At 35.0% G+C, this 23,655-nt stretch overlaps 1 protein-coding gene across 2 annotated transcripts in view; it reads right to left on the bottom strand.

The window, feature by feature from the left end:
* Positions 1–253: 253 nt before the first annotated feature.
* TBC1D32 (TBC1 domain family member 32) overlaps positions 254–23,655 on the bottom strand; it is a 198,437-nt gene continuing 175,035 nt past the window's right edge. For both annotated transcript variants that reach the window (XM_004011160.6, XM_015097326.4), the window contains 2 exons: positions 16,247–16,435; positions 254–6,575 (listed from right to left, as the gene is read on the bottom strand). In XM_004011160.6, coding sequence (XP_004011209.4) covers positions 6,456–6,575; positions 16,247–16,435 — 309 coding nt within the window. In that variant the 3' untranslated portion in view covers positions 254–6,455. The remainder of the gene's footprint in view (positions 6,576–16,246; positions 16,436–23,655) is intronic.

Here is a 23,655-nt window from a genome sequence, read left to right as displayed (position 1 = left end):
TTGATGTTGTAGACTCTCAAATACTCATCAGTTTGAAATGTATTTCGTTATCAAACAATCCTATAATATGGAAGTCAATAATTTCCATGTATAGCACATGAGTTTAAATATTCATCACTGATTAATAAAAATAAGAATTTTCAAATGATTATACAATATGATCACAATTTTGTCCATACATAAAAATTATGTCACTTCATGATAAATACTGGATATATATATTTATATATATATACACACACACACATATGTATTAATGTTAAAAGAGATTATATTTGGGTGGTAGAGTTGTAAAGATGAAATATGAATAGAGGTACATTGAAAACAATAAATTACTATACAAAACTACTTTTGACACTTATTCCTTACATTTATTCTGTCTTTTCAGTGATGGTATTAGATGTATTTTGTTTATTCTTCTAGATTTGTCACTTCTATTTCCTGTTTTCTCTCTTTTTTTTGCATTTAATTCTTTGGGTAAAATTGGGCTTTCTGAAATCCTGGTGAGCCTAAGGATGTGATGATGTTCAAGTATGCCTGAGCCCTGTTTCAGCTTTTTTCCCTAGGATGGACATGGAGTTTGGATCAAGAACCAGCAAAACCAAAGGTTGTAAATATTTCTTTAACCAGAAGAACATGAATAGTTTGAGCAAGCTCTTCCTGAATAATGATATGTGCTCAAAGAATAAAATAATGGTAACAAAAGAAATTGAGCTTTTTGGAATCTTAGAACACATTTTGCCGATTCACTGGTAGATAACCTTCCCTTGTTATTGACTTAGCGGCCAAGAAAGTAGAAATAGGTTACAAATGGTTTAAAAAATATCAAAAGAATAATATTCAATATACCTAACTCTGGTCAAATTTGAGTTCAAGGATGAGATTGATACCCTAAATGGCTGTATCTTTAGATGTCCCAGCCTTCATCTATAGAAACAAGGCTTCCTTGATAGTACAATTATCTGCTAGTCAGATGGTATCTATTATATCTAGAAAAGTGTTTGCTAATTGCTAAAATATCAATGAAGGGTATGATGGAACATTCTTAATTTTGTTTGTTCTAGAAAATACATTCAGATTTTCAATATGAAATCTCATAAAAAACTATAAAATTAAGATTTTACCTATCTAGGGACATAAAATATTCTGAAAGAGGAGCAGAAATGGGGAAACTCAAAGAAGAAGCTGGCAGCATATTTAATGCTAGATACAATTTAAAATATATATATATGATTTCAGTCACTTAACGCAAGGTTGATTTTTTCCTCAGGTCACTGTCCAATGTGGGCTGACAGGGAGGATTTTGCTCTTCAAAAATGTAAGCATCCAGGCTTCAGGGGTACCAGGAAAGAGAAAAGAAAGCTCACCTGCTCCTTAGGCTTTGGTCTGCTCACTTAACACTAGTTAAGCTGATTAAGTGATCTGTAATATACTTAATCCAGGAAGAAGTAACTGATTAGTGAACTAGTTTCTGCTATCCATCATCCATTCTAATGAATACTTTTCAAATCAAAATAATTTGATAGTAAAATACTAATTTGAAAACTTTCCTTTGAGAAAAATAAGAAAAACGTAGTTATGGAGATCATTTTGGTTTGGAGCATTTCGGTTTCCATTATTTGATGATTTTCAGTGAAACTGTAGTTAATTACATTTGATGTTGTAAGAGGAATGACTATATTTTAGAGATGCCTCAAAAAGATCAACTTTAACATTTTAAGAACAGGCTAAATATTAAATGCGTTATTCAACAGAGAACAGCTGACACATATTATGGTAGCAGATAAATGCTTAAATCCTGGATTAGATGATCAAACAGCCAACATTTTAATAAGTCTCCTCCAATGTATCTCAAAAGCACTCTATTAGCAAACATGACAGTCCAATTATTTCTATGGTGCTTAGTATTTCATGGTGGCCCATTGCCAGTGGTAGAATATGGGGTGGGAAATGTTCCAGTGATGTTAACTCATTTTAAAAGCTAAAATATTGCTAGCGCTGAAAATGCATGGTTTATGTGAGGCTAACTGCCCTGACCCTGGTTTAAACTCATCAGTTGAGTAAATACATCAGCATCTATTTTAATAACTTTCTCTTAATATTCTGCTGAAAAAAATGTAGGTAGGTTAATTTTGCTACAAAGAACACATGAATAAAGTTTATGTCACAAAAAAGGAAACGTTTATCTATCACTGTAGAATATAAAACAACTCAGAAATATATCAATAATTCCATATACATTGATCTGGTCTACACTGACTAATCTACAGTATAAAAAATTAACCTTTCAAAATAGGAAAGAAATATGGGAAAATTAAATAAACTACAATAAATGTCTCATCTTGGACTGCACAGAACTTCTATTTTTTTCCTGCCACTTTTAAACTAGTAAGGAAAACATAAATAAGAAAATATAAAATTACTCCATGAAAAGTCTGAATGAGGGACAACGTTAGAACCGTAACTAACAGAGTGCCTGATCAACAGGAGGAATTTAATAAAGGTACACTGAAGGACTAAATGAATGATTAAACAATGGAGCTGAAAGAGGATTGAACTCTGAAGGACAAGGCTCAGACTATGCTATCACTAGCTAGCCACATAGTAGCAAGTAAAAGTTCAGTTCAGTTGCTCGGTCATGTCCAACTCTTTGCGACCCCATGGACTGCAGCACACCAGGCTTCCCTGTCTATCACCAACTCTCAGAGCTTGCTCAAACTCATATCCAATCAAATCAGTGATAGCATCCAACAATCTCATCCTCTGTCATCCCCGTCTCCTCCTGCCTTCAATCTTTCCCAGTATTAGGGTCTTTTCCAGTGAGTCAGTTCTTCACATTAGCTGGCCAAAGTTTTAGCTTCAGCATCAGTCCTTCTGATGAATATTCTAGACTGATTTCCTTTAGGGTTGAGTGGTTGGACCTCCTTGCAGTCCAAGGGACTCTCAAGAGTCTTCTCCAACACCAGAGTTCAAAAGCATCAATTCTTCTGCACTCTGCTTTCTTTACAGTCTAACTCTCATGACCATACATGGCTACTGGAAAAACCATAGCTTTGACTATGTGGACCTTTGTTGGCAAAGTAATGTCTCTGCTTTTTAATATGCTGTCTAGGTTGGTCATAGCTTTTCTTCCAAGGAGCAAGCATCTTAATTTCACAGCTGCAGTCAATATCCACAGTGATTTTGGAGCTCAAGAAAATAAACTCTCTCACTGTTTCCCCATCTATTTGCCATGAAGTCATGGGACTGGATGCCATGATCTTAGCTTTCTGAATGTTGAATTTTAAGCCAACTTTTTCACTCTTCTCTTTCATTTTCATCAAAAGCCTCTTTAGTTCTTCTTTGCTTTCTGCCATAAGGGTGGTGTCATCTGCATATCTGAAGTTATTGATATTTCTCCCAGTAATCTTGATTCTAGCTTGTGCTTCATCCAGCCCAGCATTTCACATGATGCATTCTGCATATAACTTAAATAAGCAGGATGACAATATATAGCCTTGACGTACTCCTTTCCTGATTTGGAACCAGTCTGTTATTCCACGTCCAGTTCTAACTATCACTTCTTGGCCTGCATACAGATTTCTCAAGAGGCAGGTAAGGTGGTCAGGTAGTCCCATCTCTTGAAGAATTTTCCAGTTTGTTGTGATACACACAGTCAAAGGCTTTGGTGTAGTCAATAAAGCAGAAGTAGGTGTTTTTCTGGAACTCTCTTGCTTTTTTGATGATCCAACAGATGTTGGCAATTTATCTCTGATTCCTCTGCCTTTTCTAAATCCAGTTTGATCATCTGGAATTTTGAGCATTACTTTTCCAGCATGTGAGATGAATGCAATTGTGCGGTAGTTTGAACATTTCTTTGGCATTGCCCTTCTTTGGGATTGACAAAGAAAGGCAGTCCAGTGACCAATGCTGAGTTTTCCAAATTTGCTGATATACTGAGTGCAGCACTTTCACAGCATCATCCTTTAGGGTTTGAAATAGCTCCACTGAAATTCCATCAGCTTCACTAGCTTTGTTCATAGTGATGCTTCCTAAGGCCCACTTGATTTCACATTCTAGTATGTCTGGCTCTAGGTGAGTGATCACACCATCATGGTTATCTGGGTCATGAAGATTTTTTTTTGGATAGTTCTTCTGTGGATTCTTTCCACCTCTTCTTAATATCTTCTGCTTCTGTTATGTCCATACCATTTCTGTCCTTTATTGTGCCCATCTTGGCATGAAATATTCCCTTGGTATCTCTAACTTTCTGGAAAAGATCTCTAGTCTTTCCCATTCTCTTATTTTCCTCTATTTCTTTGCACTGAGGAAGGCTTTGCACTGATCACTGAGGAAGGCTTTCTTATCTCTCCTTGCTATTCTTTGGAAGAGATATTTGAAGATGGATATAAGAACATTTAAATTTTTCACAAATTTGTTTACACTGTAACAAAATATAATTATAATAAATCCTGTAAAATATATAAGGTCCTCCCTCACAAATAAGTCCTAGGAACTTACTTTAATTAAAAATAAAATTGAGAGGTAAGACAGGGCTATATTTATTTCTACTCTAAAGAGTAATTTTAAAGTAAAAAAGGTACAAAAATAATTCACAATGGTAGTTACAAAAAATACTGTTACTTTATATGTTATTTCACCAACCTGCTGAGTCATTGTTCATAAGATATTTATCAAAGAAAAACAAAAGCCCTCTGGCTCTAGCTGAAGTTGCTTTTGCAAAATGTAATTATAATCTAGATCTTAAGTTTCTGATCAAAATCACCAATGAATATTATAAAATTAAGTTATAGCTCCTTCTCCAATTGTATTTCCAATTACCATGTTAGAGCTTTTAAAAAGAAATAAAGCTGCAAGTTTCTCAAGACCAGTAACAGTATCTCAGGAACAGAATGGGAAGAAACATAAACATAATCATGTATTATTACAGGTTCTGTGGAACAGCTTTTCAAAATTAAGTTTAAAAGTAGACAAAACTTGGTGTTTTGAGTAACCTGGGGCTTTCTTCCTTAATTCATTTCAGCCAGAGCTAAAGTGAGCAATATGTCAAATTAACTTGCTCAATTTTCTTTTCTCAACTTTTTCAATGCCCTTTAGGAACATCATTACTGAGAAGCTATTGTTGGCATTTACTGCACAAAACCTGATTCTAGAAGGTTGATACTGCAATGGCCTAAATATCACAAAACTGAGGAAAATTGTATGGTACCAGTTATTTCACCATACTAAAAGGAAAAATAGTCTGGAGATAAGCCATTTTTGGTTGAAAAGAAAAAAGGCTTTAGAATGGTTTTAATGGTTGATTTACATTTAAATATAAGCAATGAATACAAAATGACCTTTACTAATAATTTTAAAAACCTGTTGAAATTGCCAACTGAAAAATTAGTATTTTTGTGTCTTTATCTTTCACATATTAGAAGTGATGGTTCTAAGAAAAGAGACCCTAGCATATTGTATTAATCTCAACGGAGCAGAGCCTTGTATTTAAATAAACAAAACACTGTGTTGGTCATTTGAAATAATTTACAAATCTATTCTCTTTAATGTTTTTAAGTTCATTACAAATCAAATCTATCAATAAGGAAACTGCATAAAAAATGAGTGTTAAATGCATACCAGTATGAAATAATCAATCTATCTTTTAAATGAACCATGTTGAGACTACATTTCACATGAAAAATTATAAATTGGTATAGGTGTCAAAAGCAATTCCTAGAAAAACAATTATGCCTGACAAAAATAATTTTCCTACCACTTTTCACGATAAATATGATTTGTTCCTCTATATGTAAAATAAGCAGTTATGGTTTTGCCTATTTTCTTTTATACGTACAGACATAAAAACAAAGAAAGCAACTGTCTTATCTCCATGGACTCTCTTTGGATAGTAGCTATTTACAGTAATGTTGCTATTGAAAGCGGCATATCCAAGCTCATTGGAAAAAAAAAATATTAATCATCCTGGGAAGAAGGAAATGTAGGTTAAGGTTAACTCTTAAACATAAAGAACTATAAATAAGCTGGATTTGATTATAAAACAACCTTGTGTTAGTTGCTCAGTCATGTCCAACTCTTTGCAATCCGAAGGACTGTAGCCTGCCAGGCTCCTCTGCCCATAGAATTCTCCAGGCAAGAGTACTGGAATGGGCTGCCATTCCTGTCTCCAGGGGATCTTCCCAGCCCAGGGACCAAACCTAGGTCTTCTGCATTGCAGGCAGATTCTTTATTGTTTGAGCCACCAGGGAAAGCCAAAACAATCTTACATAACAACAAACTTACAAAAATCACTTTGAGGTGATACCTACTTGAATATATTATTATATTCAAAAACTCTCAGTACTGATCTATAGTATTGTGTATTCACAAAGCATATGTTGTTCTGGACACAGAAAATAATCAAATCCTTGTTTCCTTTAAAAATAAACATAAAAATAAATTGTGTGTTCCATGATCTATGTGCTTTGCACTCTAATGTTCCGCATGTCTCTCAGTAACACTGGTCGGTAGTTTTGTTCCAAAATTTCCATGTATTCAAAGTAATCACTCACTCGAAACCCATGCAGTGCTTCTTCCTGTCAAAAGATATAAAGAAACATTCATTTGCTTGGGAAAGACACACAGTTCTAAGTTAATGGGTTTTAAACAGTTGATACATAATTTTATTTATGTTGCTAGTAAATGCTTTTTATTTAGTAAGCTATATATATATATATATGTGTGTATATATATATGATATATGTATATATATGATAGCAAAAAACCATGTCCCTGTGATAACTAGGTTGTCTGTTTTCAAAACCAAAACTGCTTTATAGCTAACAACAACAAAAAACACTTAGATAATGAAACCTTCCTAATGTTTTAGATATAATAGTTCCAATTATAGAATGATTGCTTACATCTGTAATTAGTAAAGACTTTAAAGCTTATCAAAGAACACTTAAAATATTACATGGAATATCTATTCTACAGCTATGTTCATAAAATCTCCAGCAGTCTGTAATTCATAATGTTGGTATTATGTATATCTATACTAATTTGGAATTTAATGGCTAGTGTCCCAAATGTGGCACTCAAGAATGAAAAATAACAAAGCATCCATTTAGAATCTTATACACTTTTAGGAAATTTTAGGGCTATTTTTATTTTAGTATCTCCAAATACTAGCTGTGGAATGCCAACCTTTCAAAGTAACAACAACAAAATTCTGCAAAACAAACTTGATCCTTGATTCAATGTAACATGTTCGAAATTTTGGATGTTAAAAAAAATTTTGACAATTCATGCCTTTCTGGAGATAACAGCTTAAAGGCAAAAACTACTAACAATAAATACAAACAATTCAAAAGAATTAAAGATAATATATTATCATATACCAAATACTGTGTTTAGAGACAAATCAGTTTGTAGATGAGAGACATAAATGTAGGGTACTAGGAAAATATCACAAATTCTCAGTAAGAATGGATGTTTTTAGGGATTTCCCCGGCGGCCCAGTTATTAAGACTCCATACTTCCAATGCAAGGGTTAAGGGTTTGATCCCTGGTTGGGGAATTATGATCCCCAAAGCCACATGATACAGCCAAAAAAAGAATGCATGTTTTTAAAGGCCTCAGATGTCACTAGTGATGACTAGATTAGTAATAGTTCACAGATAACTTGGGAGAAGAGTATATTACTTGCCACATATTACCAAAAATCTGGATAATCTGAGAGATAAGTTAATTGGTACCTTAAAAACAGAAGCATTCTTAGTGATCTATAAAACTGATATCATAACTAAGAAAATTAGATGTTAAATTAGATGAATAAGATTATACTTTAAGAGTTAATACCTCTGAATGTAAAAATTTGAACTACTCTTAATTTTAAAATACTTGTGACATTATCCGTTTCTTCATTCATTAACCTCATTCATTCCCTGATTGTATGTAAGGTTCTTGGTTATACAGTGAAGACCCAAAGATGAATGAGACAGGTCTCTGTTCTAAAACATTAACAGCTAAGGTATATATCATATTTCCAGTTTTATGTATAAGCAACTGAATCAAAAGGAAGATGTTCATCTTAAGAAGAGCAGAAATACCTCATGTTTGTAAATTTCTCTATCAAACATATTTCATTTTTTTCTTTGGTGTAAAAGTAGGAATGAAGTAAGACTAATCTTGCTATTCAAGAATTCACTTTAACTGTTGTAGTCATGGAACTATTTAAATTATGTGTGATTTGACATTAATCACCCCTTCACTAAAACTATACCTAAGTTGGAAAAGAATTATAGTAATGCGTTATTCTAACTAGAAGAAAAAAACCTTAATGACAGAAAAACTGTCTTTGTGCATATTTATGATTTTTAAAAGAATGCTTATTGTTCATTATATGTGAATTACAATAGGAAATCACCGCATTTGAAAAATAGCACTAATAATTCTTCCTGAGCAAAAGTAAGTAAAACCTACTTTAACATCTTTTAATTATTGCTCTACTTTAGTTTAAAAATAAAAACTACCTATGGAGAACCATAGCTATTACTTTGTTTAAAAATACCTTTTCCTTAAAACATGTTTTTTAAATTGTGGCTCCCATTTTAGACATTAATACTAAAATAAAGAGAAAATACTCTGATAACTATATTGAAGAGACACCCATAAAAATGGCAAATAAGGTTATTAAGGCCTTGTTTCATAAGATAAATATAAAATATTAATTTTAAAAGAAATGTCTTTAAATTATATAGATTTAAAATTCACAGGCAATATTAATTCTGAATAAAATTTCAGAACCTCTGGATTCCACTTTGTCTTCGAAGTGGAATATTTTCCATTTTATCCTGCTGTTGCTGCTGCTGCTGCTAAGTTGCTCCAGTTGTGTCCGATTCTGTGCAACCCGATAGATGGCAGCCCACCAGGCTCCCCCGTCCCTGGGATTCTCCAGGCAAGAACACTGGAGTGGGTTGCCATTTCCTTCTATAATGCATGAAAGTGAAAAGTGAAAGTGAAGTCGCTCAGTCGTGTCTGACTCCTCACGACCCCATGGACCGCAGCCCACCAGGCTCCTCCATCCATGGGATTCTCCAGGCAAGAGTACTGGCTGCTGCTGCTGCTAAGTCGCTTCAGTCGTGTCCTACTCTGTGCGACCCCATAGAGGGCAGCTCAACAGGCTCCGCCGTCCCTGGGATTCACCACTGGAGTGGGGTGCTATTGCCTTCTCCGATTTTATCCTAAATATTCTCTAATTGCCTTTTAGTGAATTACTTTTCTTTGTAATTATGACCACTTAGACTGCCAGCCAATCATTCAAGTTATAAAGGGGCCATTTCCTCAGAATACTGTTTTATTATCTTTTTATTTATAGACCTAAGTATATTGGACTGTGGATAAAAATAAGAATTCCCTTATTCTTTAAATAGGCAGACATATACAATTATATAAGGTAACTATCACATTTTATACAGACAGTACTCTATTCAAGTTTTTTCTTTTTAATAAATTACTTCTGGACAATTTATATCTTGGTTGGGGAGTTCATTTTGAACATATTGCGTTCTCTTTTTCTATGCAGTGGATTTTCAACTGAAGTGCCTTAAACGATTTGCTCTTTTCATTAATGTTGAGTTTCAAACGTTGAACCATGAAAAAAGTATTAAAAATTACCATCCTAAACCACAATGTTGTGTGTGTATTCAATATTATACAATATGGCATATATGCAGCTTCCCTCTCTCCTTTGTACACAGAATCTAGTTTCAAGTATGTATCCACTGGTTTCCTTTTACTAGTGAGAGCATTTAATTAGAAAGCCCACTGAATTTAGGGTCCTTTTTTTTTTTTTTTAAAGTAAACAGATTAGTTAGGGATACACTAGAAAGAGCATTGGAGAAGGCAATGGCAACCCAACCCAGTACTCTTGCCCGGAAAATCCCACGGACGGAGGAGCCTGGTAGGCTGCAGTCCATGGGGTCGCTAAGAGTCAGGCACGACTGAGAATATTCACTTTCACTTTTCACTTTCATGCATTGGAGAAGGAAATGGCAACCCACTCCAGTGTTCTTGCCTGGAGAATCCCAGGGACGGGGGAGCCTGGTGGGCTGCTGTCTATGGGGTCGCACAGAGTCGGACACGACTGAAGCGACTTAGCAGCAGCAGCAGCAGAAAGGGCATAGAATTTGGATTCAGACCAAAATGGGTTCAAACTCACCTGTGATAGTTAGTTTTACCTGGGGAAGTTTACAGATTCTTCAAGCCTCAATTTTTCACTTGTATATATAGACAATAACAACATAAACTGTGTTTTCTAAACTCTTTTCCATGAACTAGAAAGCTTTCTGTGATCTGATTCCTGCCTCATCCCTGACCATTCTTAGTCCCTCACCTTGTTTTGGGCACAGTGGCCCTCTCAACACTTTATAAGTGGGCCAAGCCCATTCTTACCTCTGAGCGTTTACACTTGCCTTTCTTCTCATTCAGAAGGATTTTGCACAGAAGTCTTTGCATTGCTTTCCTTTTTCCTTTGCTTCATTCAGTCTCTGATTACCCACTCACAGCAGCCTTCACTAGACTCTATCTAAATAGCACTTATGAATCTGACTCTCTGACTCCCTTACCATGTTTGATTTCTTTATATTTAAGATCTATCAGTACCTGAGATATTATATATTCATTCACACATTGTTTATCTACTAGTAGAACTAGATGGGGAAAAAATGGCAACAGTGGCAGATTTTATTTTCTTGGTCTCCAAAATTACTGCAGGCAGTGACTGCAGCCATGATTAAAAGATGCTTGATCTTAGGAAGAAAAGCTATTATAAACCTGGACAGCATATTAAAAAGCAGAGACATCACTTTGCCAACAAAGGTCCATATAGTCAAAGGTATGGCTTTTCCAGTAGTCCTGTATGGGTGTGAAAGTTGGACCATAGAGAAGGCTGAGTGCCAAAGAACTGATGCTTCTGAACTGTGGTGTTGGAGAAGACTCTTGAGAGTTCTTTGGACAGCAAGGAGATTAAACCAGTCAATCCTAAAGGAAATCAACCCTGAATATTCGTTGGAAGGAGTGATGCTGAAGCTGAAGCTCCAATACTTTGAACACCTGATGTGGAGAGCTTTCTCACTGGAAAAGACCCTGATGCTGGGAAAGACTGAAGGCACGAAGGGAAGGGAATGACATAGGAGGAGATGACTGGATGACATCCCTGACTCAGTGGATAAGAGTTTGAGCAAACTTTGGGAGAGTGAAGGAGAGGGAAGCCTGATGTGCTGCAGCCCAGGTGGTCACAAAGACTCAGACATGACTTCGTGACTGAACAACAGTAATAAGTAAAACGTTAAAGTCAATGCGGTAGGCCATGGCCTAGCTTGTAACTAGAACGATGCTTGGAACACAGGTGCTGGACAGGGTCAGTGAGTGGATGAGCAATCCTTTTGCCCAGTGCCTGTCATTCAGTAAGCATTCACAGCATCAACGGTGGTCAGAATGTTTTCATTAAGCTACATTCTCTGAAATGATTGAGCTAGATTTTCTTGATTGCACTACAAATTTATAATGTTAAGCATGGATGGGTTCACTAAAAGGAGGATGAACAGAGATGGAGAAACAAGTCACTAGTTTTTTTTTTTTAAAGCACTTTCAATGTACCAGATAATGCTGTACAAGTATTTCACAGATATCACCTCATTTTATTCCTCCACAACTCTAAGTGATAGGTAATATTTCATACTCAATTAACATATGAGAAAAATTAGGCATATGGAGGTAAGCAACATGCCCAAACTTATACAGAGTGGCAGAATTTAACTTGAGGTGGGCTCAAATGATGTAAGGTGAAGGTAAAAAACCTAACCGAAAACCACAGTTGAATAACACACTGAATATCTTGCATCTGTTCCTTCAGATGGTGAATTATTTTTAATACTATAAACACTTCTGCCTTTTAAGAGCTTACTATACAATTAGTTGTTGTTTTTTTTTTTTTCCTTCAGTCTGATCTCTATTTCTTATGCCAACATGTTCGAGTAACCACAGCTGCAAGTAGAAACAACAGAAAAACTCACTTGACAATTTACTGATGGGATGAAATTAATCTGATTTTTACATAATTATAAATTGATTTCTCTGTAATATGCAGGATTTACTTGAAGCATTTTAATTAAGTATTTTGAGTCTTCACAGCCTAATTTTCACTGGAAGGCAATCTTTTCCCCCAGCCTGGCATTTCAGTGATGTTTTTCCCCGGGTTGAATTCATAAACTAAAACCAAGATCACTGCCAGCCTATTAGCATGCAGAAAGCAATGAAATATAGCTAGTCTGCCAAAACAGTGGGTCTTCTTAAATACCATCAAAGTAAGGCTACCTAAACTTGCTTTTGTGTGTGTCTGTATGTATGTGTGTGGGGGAGCGAGGGAATGCATATGAGAGAGAAAAAGGGAGAGAGATTCATTAAAAAACAAACCAAACCAACTTTAGATTTTCGAGTCTGAGATATTGAGAAAATTAATTTTTGTTAAATGTTTTTGTTTCTGAAAGTTTGATGCCTACAAATTTTCTGAACTATCATCTGTCACAGAAAAATGTTAGGTTCAAGGACTAAGATTTTCAGCACATCTTTAGAAGTTGTCTTCTAGCTCAGCAGTAATTTATCCAATGCCATAGTGTGAGAATAATGCACTTAGCTGCTCTTATTATCCAACCCACATTTTTGTTGTGTCTAAAAAGATACTGCCTTTTAAAGACAACACCTTGCTGATAAACTTACACCCATGGCATTTATCTAATCTTTTAGTGGTTTAATCAAATTAGGAAATATAAACAAGTTATTCTGCTTGTTTTTTTTTTAATTAGGTGAAACTTAGTTAAGAAATTCCAAGTCATCTTTTTTAATATACTGATCATGAAGAATTATTCGGGGAGTTACCATAAATTCAAGCAATGAGTCTAGACTCAATTACTTAATTTCAAATCTTGAGCCTAAACCAAAGTGAATACAGAATGAGTTGGTATTTTCTCTATACTATATGCTTCAGAGACATTTTTATTCCTAAAGCAATGCTTCTATCATATCTCTTTCTGTCAATACGTGAAATCAAACAAGGAAAAGAATTTCATATTTTCAATTTTCTGGAATCATCTCATTTTCTCAAGTTTCTCAGAATAACTGATAATACTGTAATTGAAAACATGTATGTGGTTTATCAATATTTTGGAAACTATTTCAACTGGGTCTAATTATTTGAACTCATTTAGCACAGTTGATGCTTGTTCTATCTATTTTTATATAATGATTAATATCCTTTTTAAAAATAGCTTTATTACAAAAGTAGGGGCTCATTCTTCAAAAATTAAAAAAAAAAGAGCCCTCATAAATATATACAATAAACAGTAAAAGTCCCCTGAACTACTCTATGTCCTCTTTCCTCTCAGAAACAGTCATTAACTAAATATGTAGAGTCAGGGCATAACATGTAATCTACATAAGAATATCATTATGGCTGTGGTATGTAGTTATATGGAGAATTATTGATAAGTTTTTTTCCTTTGTACAAGTCTGAGATTTTGGACCAGAAAGTATAAAACATAATTTCAAAGGTTTAATCCCCATAACAACAACAGTTTAATGAGGATTTGTAAAATCCTATGTCTTTCTGACTTGGTGGATTTTCTGAGGAAAGGAAGAATAAAATCACTTCCTTAATCGAAATTTCATTATTGGTTAATATGTGAATAAGTGAAAAATAGTGTATGTATGTTTACATACTTTTCAAAGAAGACATTTTAACTGGGCTTAATGGAGTAGTTAATGGGGTATGTAAATGCATACTTAATAGAGTACACTGGAATTTATCTCACAAGAAAAATAACTGCTCATAAAAGAGATCAGTGACCCTAAGATCTATTTGCTGGAAACAAAAAATAACATGAAGTCATGGTATTAGAAAGGCATTTTCCCTAATACCTCAGGTGAATGTAAACAGCAGGAGTAAGAAGTAAGGTTAGCTCCAGGACAACTGCTAAAATTAATTCTTTGCCAACATGCTCTTACTTTGGATTTAAGCCAATTCAATTAAAATTTTAGTAATTTAAGTAGGACTTAGTAAAGATAATCTTTTATCTTTAAAAAACCCTCATTTTAAAATTCTTTAGTTTTAAATTGATAGCATTATGCCTAGAGCATAATAGAGTTTGGGAAATATTTAAAGAGGTCATCATTTGTAAACTCTATTATTATTCCTGGCAGCAATCAGGAAGAGGTGAGACTGCAATAATCACCAGCATCTATCAGGTTTAAAGATGATGAAATATATGGACACCCCTCTGGTGGAAAGGAAGCTGTTAATAATTTTTGTTATTCAATGTGAATAAAATTAAGTCCATTAATCTCTCCCTTTATATTTATTTACATTCTTTGTTTACTCTAACAAGTATTTATTGAGTACCTGCTATGTTCCAGGTGCTGTTTAAATCACTGAAAAATACACTAGTAACTGAGATAGACAGAATCACAATCCTTGTGGAGCTTACACATTATACTGGGGAAGACTGACAAAAATATATCTAAAATAATTTCAGTCAGTGACAGATACTATAAAAGAAACTAAAGTAGGATAAGAGATTAGATAATTATAGGTAAGGAGGCATTCAAACCTAAGTATTTTGGGAAATTTTAGGCCCTGAAATCCCTTTACCTGACCACTGCAACTAATGAAAATGCCCCTTACTGAAAAGGAACCCATATTTTGTCCTCAATATAATTCTCACTTACTTAACCATCCCTGTTCTCCAAATTACCTTTTATAGATAATTTTTTTTTTCTTTTTCTACCTAACTTTTCCTTCTGCTTGTATGGCCATGGTTGTGTTATACTTTATTTCATTAAGAATGTTTCTAAGATCATAGTTCTATGATACATGTAGGAAGTTTGAGACCTTTTGGATTTAGTATTAATGAAATAAAAATAATTGACAGTTTATCAATCTTAAATGATCAATGACATTTACTTACAAAAGACATCATCAAATGACAAGTGAATCAGAAAGAGAAAGATAAATACCATATTCTAACACATATATATGGAATCTAGAAAAATGGCAACAATGGAGAAACAGACAAAGAGAACAGACTCATGGACATGGGGAGAGGGGAGGAGAAGGTGAGGTGTATGGGAAGAGCAACAAGGAAACTTGCACTACAATATGTGAAATAGATAGCCAACAGGAATCTGCTGTCTGTCTCAGGAAACTGAAACAGGGCTCTGTGTCAGCCTGAAGGGGTGGGATAGGGAGGGAGATGGGAGGGAGGCTCGAAAGCGAGGGGATATATATATTCCTATGGCTGATTCATGTTGAGGTTTGACAGAAAATAGCAAAATTCTGTAAAGCAATTATCCTTTAATAAAAGTAAATAAATGAGAAACAAAAAAAGAAAAATGACTGAAAAAAATCTAAAAATAAATAATAAAAATAAAATTAATTCACATGGAAATTATTTGTCCACCTAGAAAAAAGCTACATATGACAAATGTTGGTTCTGGGGTAAGTGTATATATATATGCATATGTATCTGAGGGTAGCAGGGGGCAGGAAATATACTTTAAATTCAAGGAAATATTTAAACTTAAAACAAAGTTGGATTTACAGCAAGAATCACACATAGGGAGGTATTTATATATATTTTCCAAAGTCCAGAGTTTCAAAAGTCACATTATTGTGAGAAAGAAAGCTATTAGATCTTGCTTTAAAATATTAACTTCTGTACTTCTATATAATAATGACTTTAAAAACAGTGTTAAGATAGATTCTTTCATAGAAACCTTTCAAAAAATATTTTAAAATTTAGAAAAATAGAGTATGAAGGTATAAGAAATTACATTTTTTAAAAAGTTTCAAAGCTGTGTATTAACACATAGTAACTTGAACTTTTATTAGCTAAATAAGATGCAGGAGTATTAAAAAAAAAAAAAAAGTCCTTTAGGCACAGCATACTGGTTAAAAGCAAAATTTTGTAGCCGGACAGCTTAACTTCACATCCCAGCCCCATCACAGTTCAGCAGCATTCACCAGCTGTAAAATCTTGGGCAATGTACTTAATACCTGTTTCCTCACCTCTAAAATAAAGATAATAATACCTACCTCTCAAGGTTGTTTTTAGGATTGCATGAGCATACAGAAAAATATCTGGCACTAGGCACCCCATCAAAGTTGACAACTTTCAACCAAAATTTTTCCTCTAGAAATAAAGTTACTCACTTTTAGGAAAACCTGCAGATCTTGAGTCTGAGTGTGCTGTAGAATATCTTGTTGAAGATGTTTGAATATAGCTATACAGATATACACTTGATAATCTGGACCAAGAAAAACACAGGTCGCAATGTAATGGCAGATTTCTATCCAATCTAAATAATTCCAAAAACACTGAGTTATCCACTGCATGCAAATCTAGGAAAAAAAAAAAAAAGTTAGGTCATTAGAAAGCTGATATAGCCATTTTGACGTTTAAAAAGCAGTACTCAATAACTCACAAAAAACCATTCAATCAAAATATACTGTCTGACTACAAGAAGCTTAATAAGGATATAAGGATGCCTCACCTACTTGCCTAATGTGTGAAAAAACTCTAATGGGCTTGGGACTCAGGCCTTAGGGGTTAACTGACGGTGTTCATATTGTTCCTATGCTACTGCTAAATGCCTTCTTGATTCGTATTGTCCTTCTCTTACCTATAACACCAGTCTGCTCTCTTCAGATAACAAATGCTGAGACTATTTTAATTCAGAAATGGGAGCATCTTCTATCCTACCTAGAATCACAGATGTATAATTATGCAGATGACAGATTGCTAAATGTTACATTAATGCAAATGGACTCTTGCTGAATAATAAAACAATTTAAATCAACCAGAATTATATAACATAGAAACTGAGAGCTAATGTACAGAATTCAAAAATGAGACTTTTTACAAAAATCATTTGTTTTACTTTCTGAAAAACATTTTTCAGATTATAAAAGCAATACATACCTACTAAAAAATAGAAAATTTTTAAAAATGATACAGTGATTACCATTGCTAATGTTTTGGTACATTAATGTTATGGGTGGAATTGTATCTCTCCCCTCAAAATAAGTCAAAGTCCTAACTCCCAGGACCTATGAATGTGACATTATTTGAAAACAAAGTCTTTACAGAGGTAATCAAGTGAAAATGAGGTCATTAGGCTGAGCCTTATTCCAACATGCCTTATATCAAATAAACTGAAAATGCGAACACACAGCGGGAAGGCCCTGAAAAGACACACGTGGACGCTGTCAGGTGCAGACAGAAGACTGGAGCGATGTATCTATAAGCTGAGGCCTATCAGTGGCTACCGGAAGAGAGGAAAGAGGCAGCGAACAGTTCTTTCTCAGTGCTGTCTAAGTGAACACAGCCCTGCCAACACTCATCCTCTCAAACTTTGAGATGATAAATTGCTGTTGTTTAAGCTACTGAGTTCGTGGTACTTTGATATGACAGTCCTGGGAAACTGAGACAATTACTTTCAAATATTTTAATTTTCATTTATGACTTAAAAATTACCACTGAGGAGAATTTTCTTTTATTTAACTTCTCTTCACTACAGTTTTGATTTTTAGGGGTGAGGAGGGAGGAATGGGAACAGATATAGCAGCATATCTCAATCTGTCATACAAAGATAAAGAAGACACACACAGATTTTCCTTTTTTGTTCTACTGTGTTGACCTTTAAAAAATACATTTGCCAATAGTTTCTAAACTTTGCTTTTATATCCCTGACTCAATTTGGGGGGAATGTTGATTCTGCTTTTAACTGCCTTTAACATGGGTATTAGTTTAAGATTGTACACTGGGTGACTTAACAGAAATTGATCTCATAATTCTGGAGAAGTCCAGGATCAAGGTACTGGCAGGGCTTGTTTCTTCTGAGGCCTCTCTTCTTGGCTTATAAATGGCCTTCTTCTCCCTACGTTTTCACATTTCATTGAACAGAGGTTTTCCCTCTATAAATGGCCATCTTCTCCCTACATTTTCACATTTCATTGAACAGAGGTCTTCCTTCTGTATGTGTCTGGTATCCAAATTACTTCCTGTAAGGATAATGGTAATATTGAATTCAGACCGACCCTAATGACCTCTGTGCTGTTTTTAGTCACTCAGTAGTGTCTGACTCTGTAACCCCATGAATGTAGCCTGCCAGTATCCTCCATCCATGGGGATTCTCCAGGCAAAAATACTGGAGTGGGTTGCCATGCCCTCATCCAGGGAATCTTCCTAACCCAGGGACTGAACCACGCCTCCCTCACTGCAGGCAGATTCTTTACTGTCTGAGCCACCAGGGAAGCCCATTTCAATGACCTTATAATTAAGTTTAATGACCTCATTGTAACTTAATAACCCCTTTAAAGCTTCCCAGGTGGCACTAGTGGTAAAGAACCTGCTTGCCAATGCAAGAGACATGTGTTCAATCCCTGGGTTGGGAAGATCCCCTGGAGAAGGGCATGGCAACCCACTCCAGTATTTTTGCCTGGAGAATCCCATGGATAGAAGTGCCTGGCAGGCTACAGCCCTTGGGATCACAAAGAGTCAGACAACTGAAGTGACTTAGCACACACACACTGCTTTACAGACTCCATATCCAAATATAGCCTCATTCTGAGATACTGAGGCTTAGAATTTCAACATATGATTTTTTTTTTTTTTTTTTTGCAGGGAGTATACTATGGTTTTTTCAGTAGTCATGTACAAGTGTGAGAGTTGGACCATAAGGAAAGCTGAGTGCCTCAGAACTGATGCTTTCGAATTGTGGTGCTGGAGAAGACACTTGCGAGTCCCTTGGACTACAAGGAGATCTAACCTGTCAGGAAATCAATCCTGAGCATTCACTGAAGGACTGATGCTGAAGCAGAAGCTCTAACACTTTGGCCACCTGAGGGAGGGGTGAATCTGGACATGAATCTGGACAGACTGTGGGAGACAGTGGAGGACAGAGGAGCCTGGCATGCTGCAGTCCATGGGGTCGTGAAGAGTCAGACATGGCTTAGTGACTGAACAACAAATCCCGTATCAGATGATATTACATTTTTGTTTTCCATACATCATTACTCAAGTCAACCATTAACACTGTAATTTCAGCTATTATAGGCATTTTTTTTTTCTCATCTTCTGGTCATATTTCTTATTATTGATAATGCCAACTATATATAACCAAGTATTTTTTGTAACTGTAATTCTGTTCTCAGGATCAGATTTTTCTTTACAAATATGTTCCCTTCTATTATGTTCTAAAATATTTTTATAGAGCCATAGGTTAACTCAATATTGAATTTGAATATATATATATATATGAACATTCAGTATTTGTCAATGGACAGGATATATTTATTTTGGTCCTAACTTTATTATTTTTTTTCTTTTAGTTTTTTATTTTTTAAATTTTAAAATCTTTAATTCTTACATGCGTTCCCAAACATGAACCCCCTCCCACCTCCCCTCCCCATAACATCTCTCTGGGTCATCCCCATGCACCAGCCCCAAGCATGCTGTATCCTGCATCAGACATAGACTGGCGATTCAATTCTTACTTGATAGTATACATGTTAGAATGCCATTCTCCCAAATCATCCCACCCTCTCCCTCTCCCTCTGAGTCCAAAAAGTCCGTTATACACATCTGTGTCTTTTTTCCTATCTTGCATACAGGGTCGTCATTGCCATCTTCCTAAATTCCATATATATGTGTTAGTATACTTTATTGGTGTTTTTCTTTCTGGCTTACTTCACTCTGTATAATTGGCTCCAGTGTCATCCATCTCATCAGAACTGATTCAAATGAATTCTTTTTAACGGCTGAGTAATACTCCATTGTGTATATGTACCACAGCTTTCTTATCCATTCATCTGCTGATGGACATCTAGTTGTTTCCATGTCCTGGCTATTATAAACAGTGCTGCGATGAACATTGGGGTACATGTGTCTCTTTCAATTCACACACATATGGACACCTTATCTTTGACAAAGGAGGCAAGAATATACAATGGAGTAAAGACAATCTCTTTAACAAGTGGTGCTGGGAAAACTGGTCAACCACTTGTAAAAGAATGAAACTAGATCACTTTCTAATACCGCACACAAAAATAAACTCAAAATGGATTAAAGATCTAAATGTAAGATCAGAAACTATAAAACTCCTAGAGGAGAACATAGGCAAAACACTCTCAGACATAAATCACAGCAGGATCCTCTATGATCCACCTCCCAGAATTCTGGAAATAAAAGCAAAAATAAACAAATGGGATCTAATTAAAATTAAAAGCTTCTGCACAACAAAGGAAAATATAAGCAAGGTGAAAAGACAGCCTTCGGAATGGGAGAAAATAATAGCAAATGAAGCAACTGACAAACAACTCATCTCAAAAATATACAAGCAACTTATGCAGCTCAATTCCAGAAAAATAAACAACCCAATCAAAAAATGGGCCAAAGAACTAAATAGACATTTCTCCAAAGAAGACATACGGATGGCTAACAAACACATGAAAAGATGCTCAACATCACTCATTATTAGAGAAATGCAAATCAAAACCACAATGAGGTACCACTTCACACCAGTCAGAATGGCTGCGATCCAAAAGTCTGCAAGCTATAAATGCTGGAGAGGGTGTGGAGAAAAGGGAACCCTCCTACACTGTTGGTGGGAATGCAAACTAGTACAGCCACTATGGAGGACTGTGTGGAGATTCCTTAAAAAACTGGAAATAGAACTACCTTATGACCCAGCAATCCCACTGCTGGGCATACACACCGAGGAAACCAGAACTGAAACAGACACATGGTCCTAACTTTAAATTTCATTTGGCAGCAATAGGATTCTTCTCCTAGATCTGGACCTGGAGAGCAGATTGGCACGCAAAGTTAATTACCAAACTTCCATTGCCCAATCAAGTATCTACACAGTATGGCTCTGCTGCATTGGGGAGGATGTAACTCTTGCTCCTACTTGACTAGATGGGTTGAAGCAGTCAATGGCTCTTTTAACTCCCTAATGCACTGCTGCCAGGGTTCTGTTCATGCTTTGTCACTATAGATACTAGTCAACCAAGGGCCATGCTTTGTTAATGAAAATGAAAGATTCTAGATGAATGAATAAAAAGAAACAATTAAAGAATGAAAATTAATGCAAATGATCTGGGCAGCCAGAGAAATCAGTTTCCATTCAGCTGTCAGCTTCATGGGTGACTAGCAAGTTGATAATGATGAAGGGATAACAGTTTCCATCTTCTTTCTAGTTGGTCTGACTATTCTACAGGTTGAAAGGTATGAAACTGTTGACCACTGACTCATTTTGACCTTTAAACCTACCAATTTTATGATTCAAACAAAGACAAAATATTTTTTATTCAAAATATTTACTTATTCATAAAGCTTTATCCATATTGGTTAAAAGAAAGTTGTCCCCAAATCTGTAATTACTTATTTATTATACATGGTTTCTAAAGCAACTGCAATTTTCTGGGATTTACGTGACATTCAAGCACTATTTTCTATGTTTTGTTTTGTTTTTTCATTAAATGGAGACTGTGCGTGTGTGCTGAGTCACTTAAGTCGCAGCCAACTCTTTGCAACCCTATGGACAATAACCCGTCAGGCTCCTCTGTCCATGGGGTTTTTCAGGCAAGAATACTGGAGTGGCTTGCCATGCCCTCCTCCAGGGGATCTTCCTAACCCAGGGATTGAACAAGCAGCTCTTACATCTTCTTCACTGATAGGCAGGTTCTTTACCTGCACCATTTGGGAAGCCCCAAATGGAGAATAATACCAGCCTTTTCAACATGTGGGAAATTTGAGAGAGGAAAAATGAAAGATTACAATTGAAAGCATTTTGAAAATATATCAAGTGCTATGTAAATGTTATTCTATAACAAAGGCACAGATGTTTATTATTCATTTAACAAACACTTATGTACCTAATATACAACAAGCATTATTATAATCCTTAAGTGAACAAAATACATTTAGTCCCTGTCCCAACAGAACTTGCACTTAAAGAGGAGACATACACCTTTTAAATATATGAGCTTCTTCATCTGGCGGAAACTGTACCAGCTACTGCTAATACATGAGCAAAATATTCCAGAATTATTCAATTGTGATAGAATTCAAAACACTATATCCCTGGAAGAATGCTAAACTATGAGTTATGCCTTTTAAACCTTAAGCAAATAGCTGCTCTATTTTTATAAGATGAAATTATCTATACATTAGCTGATAGTCTAGGGCTCTAACAGGACAAAAGAAATAATACGTATCCAAACAGACATGATGAACTCTTTTCTGTAACATTTTTATTATGTAATTATTCCAAATACACATAATAGGAAGAAAGCATTATATAAACCAGAGCCATCACAGTTTCAAAATTTGGATTGATTGACATGTCTCTGAAATCCATTTTCCTCTACAGGTTTCCCTTCTTAAAGCTTTTAAGATAAAACACATTATAAATTGCTATATATTATATCTGTGCTTTCATTAAAACAAACTGAAGATCTGAGTTATCAATGGTATCAGTTTTTTGTTTCATTTACTGAACAAGACAAAAATAAGAATCCAGAATAATACCAGCACTACCATAAGCAACATGAATACTTAGAACAGTAATATTTCTATTGTTTTCTTTGTCATTTAGACAACATATCACTTGGCATGTACAGTCAAATGCCTATGTTTTAAAGTGCCTTAAAAAAAAATTAAGTGCCTTTCAGGGTGTGGAGAAAAAGAAACCCTCCTATACTGTTGGTGGGAATGTAAATTTGTACAGACACTATGGAGAACGGTATAGAGGCTCTGTAAAAACTAAAAACAGAGTTACCATATGATCTAGCAATCCTACTCTTGCGCATATGTGTGAAGAAAATTCTAATTCAAAAAGACACATGCACCTCAATGATCACTGCAGCACTATTTACAATAGCCAAGACATGGAAGCATCTTAAGTGTCTAGAGATGAATAGATAAAGAAGATGTGGTATATGTATACACAATGGACTATGAGTCATAAAGAAAGAATGCAATAATGCTATTTGCAGCACATGGGTGGACCTAGAGAGTATCATACTCAGGGAAGCTAGAGAAAGACAACCATCTTAAGATATCACTTATACGTGGAATCTAAAAAAATGATATAAATGAAATTATTTACATAACAGAGAATAAGACATAGAAAACAAGCTTTCTCTGGTTACCAGAGGACACAATAACGGTGTGTGGGAGATAAATTAGGAGTGTGGGATTAACATATAACCACCACTATATATTAAATAGATAAATAACAAGGACCTACTAGAGAGCACAGGGAACTATATTCAATACCTTATAATAACCTATAATGGAAAATATTCTAAAAATTACATATATATATATATATATAACTGAATTACTTTGACATACATCTGAAATTAACACATTGAAAAATTACTATACTTTAAAAATGGTTAAAAAATTAAAGTGCTTCTTACAAGGTTATACTGTCAAGTAGGTACGTTAGGTTCATTTAATTATATGTATTTATGATATGAACTATTTAAATAACTCCAAAGTAAGGTATATTTCCTGACTCTTCAGTTCATTCCTTACTTATCCCTATAAG

The sequence above is a fragment of the Ovis aries genome, chromosome 8 (genome assembly GCF_016772045.2).
Source record: "Ovis aries strain OAR_USU_Benz2616 breed Rambouillet chromosome 8, ARS-UI_Ramb_v3.0, whole genome shotgun sequence".
NCBI classification, from domain to species: Eukaryota; Metazoa; Chordata; class Mammalia; order Artiodactyla; family Bovidae; genus Ovis; species Ovis aries.
This window is presented reverse-complemented; position numbering and strand designations above follow the sequence as displayed.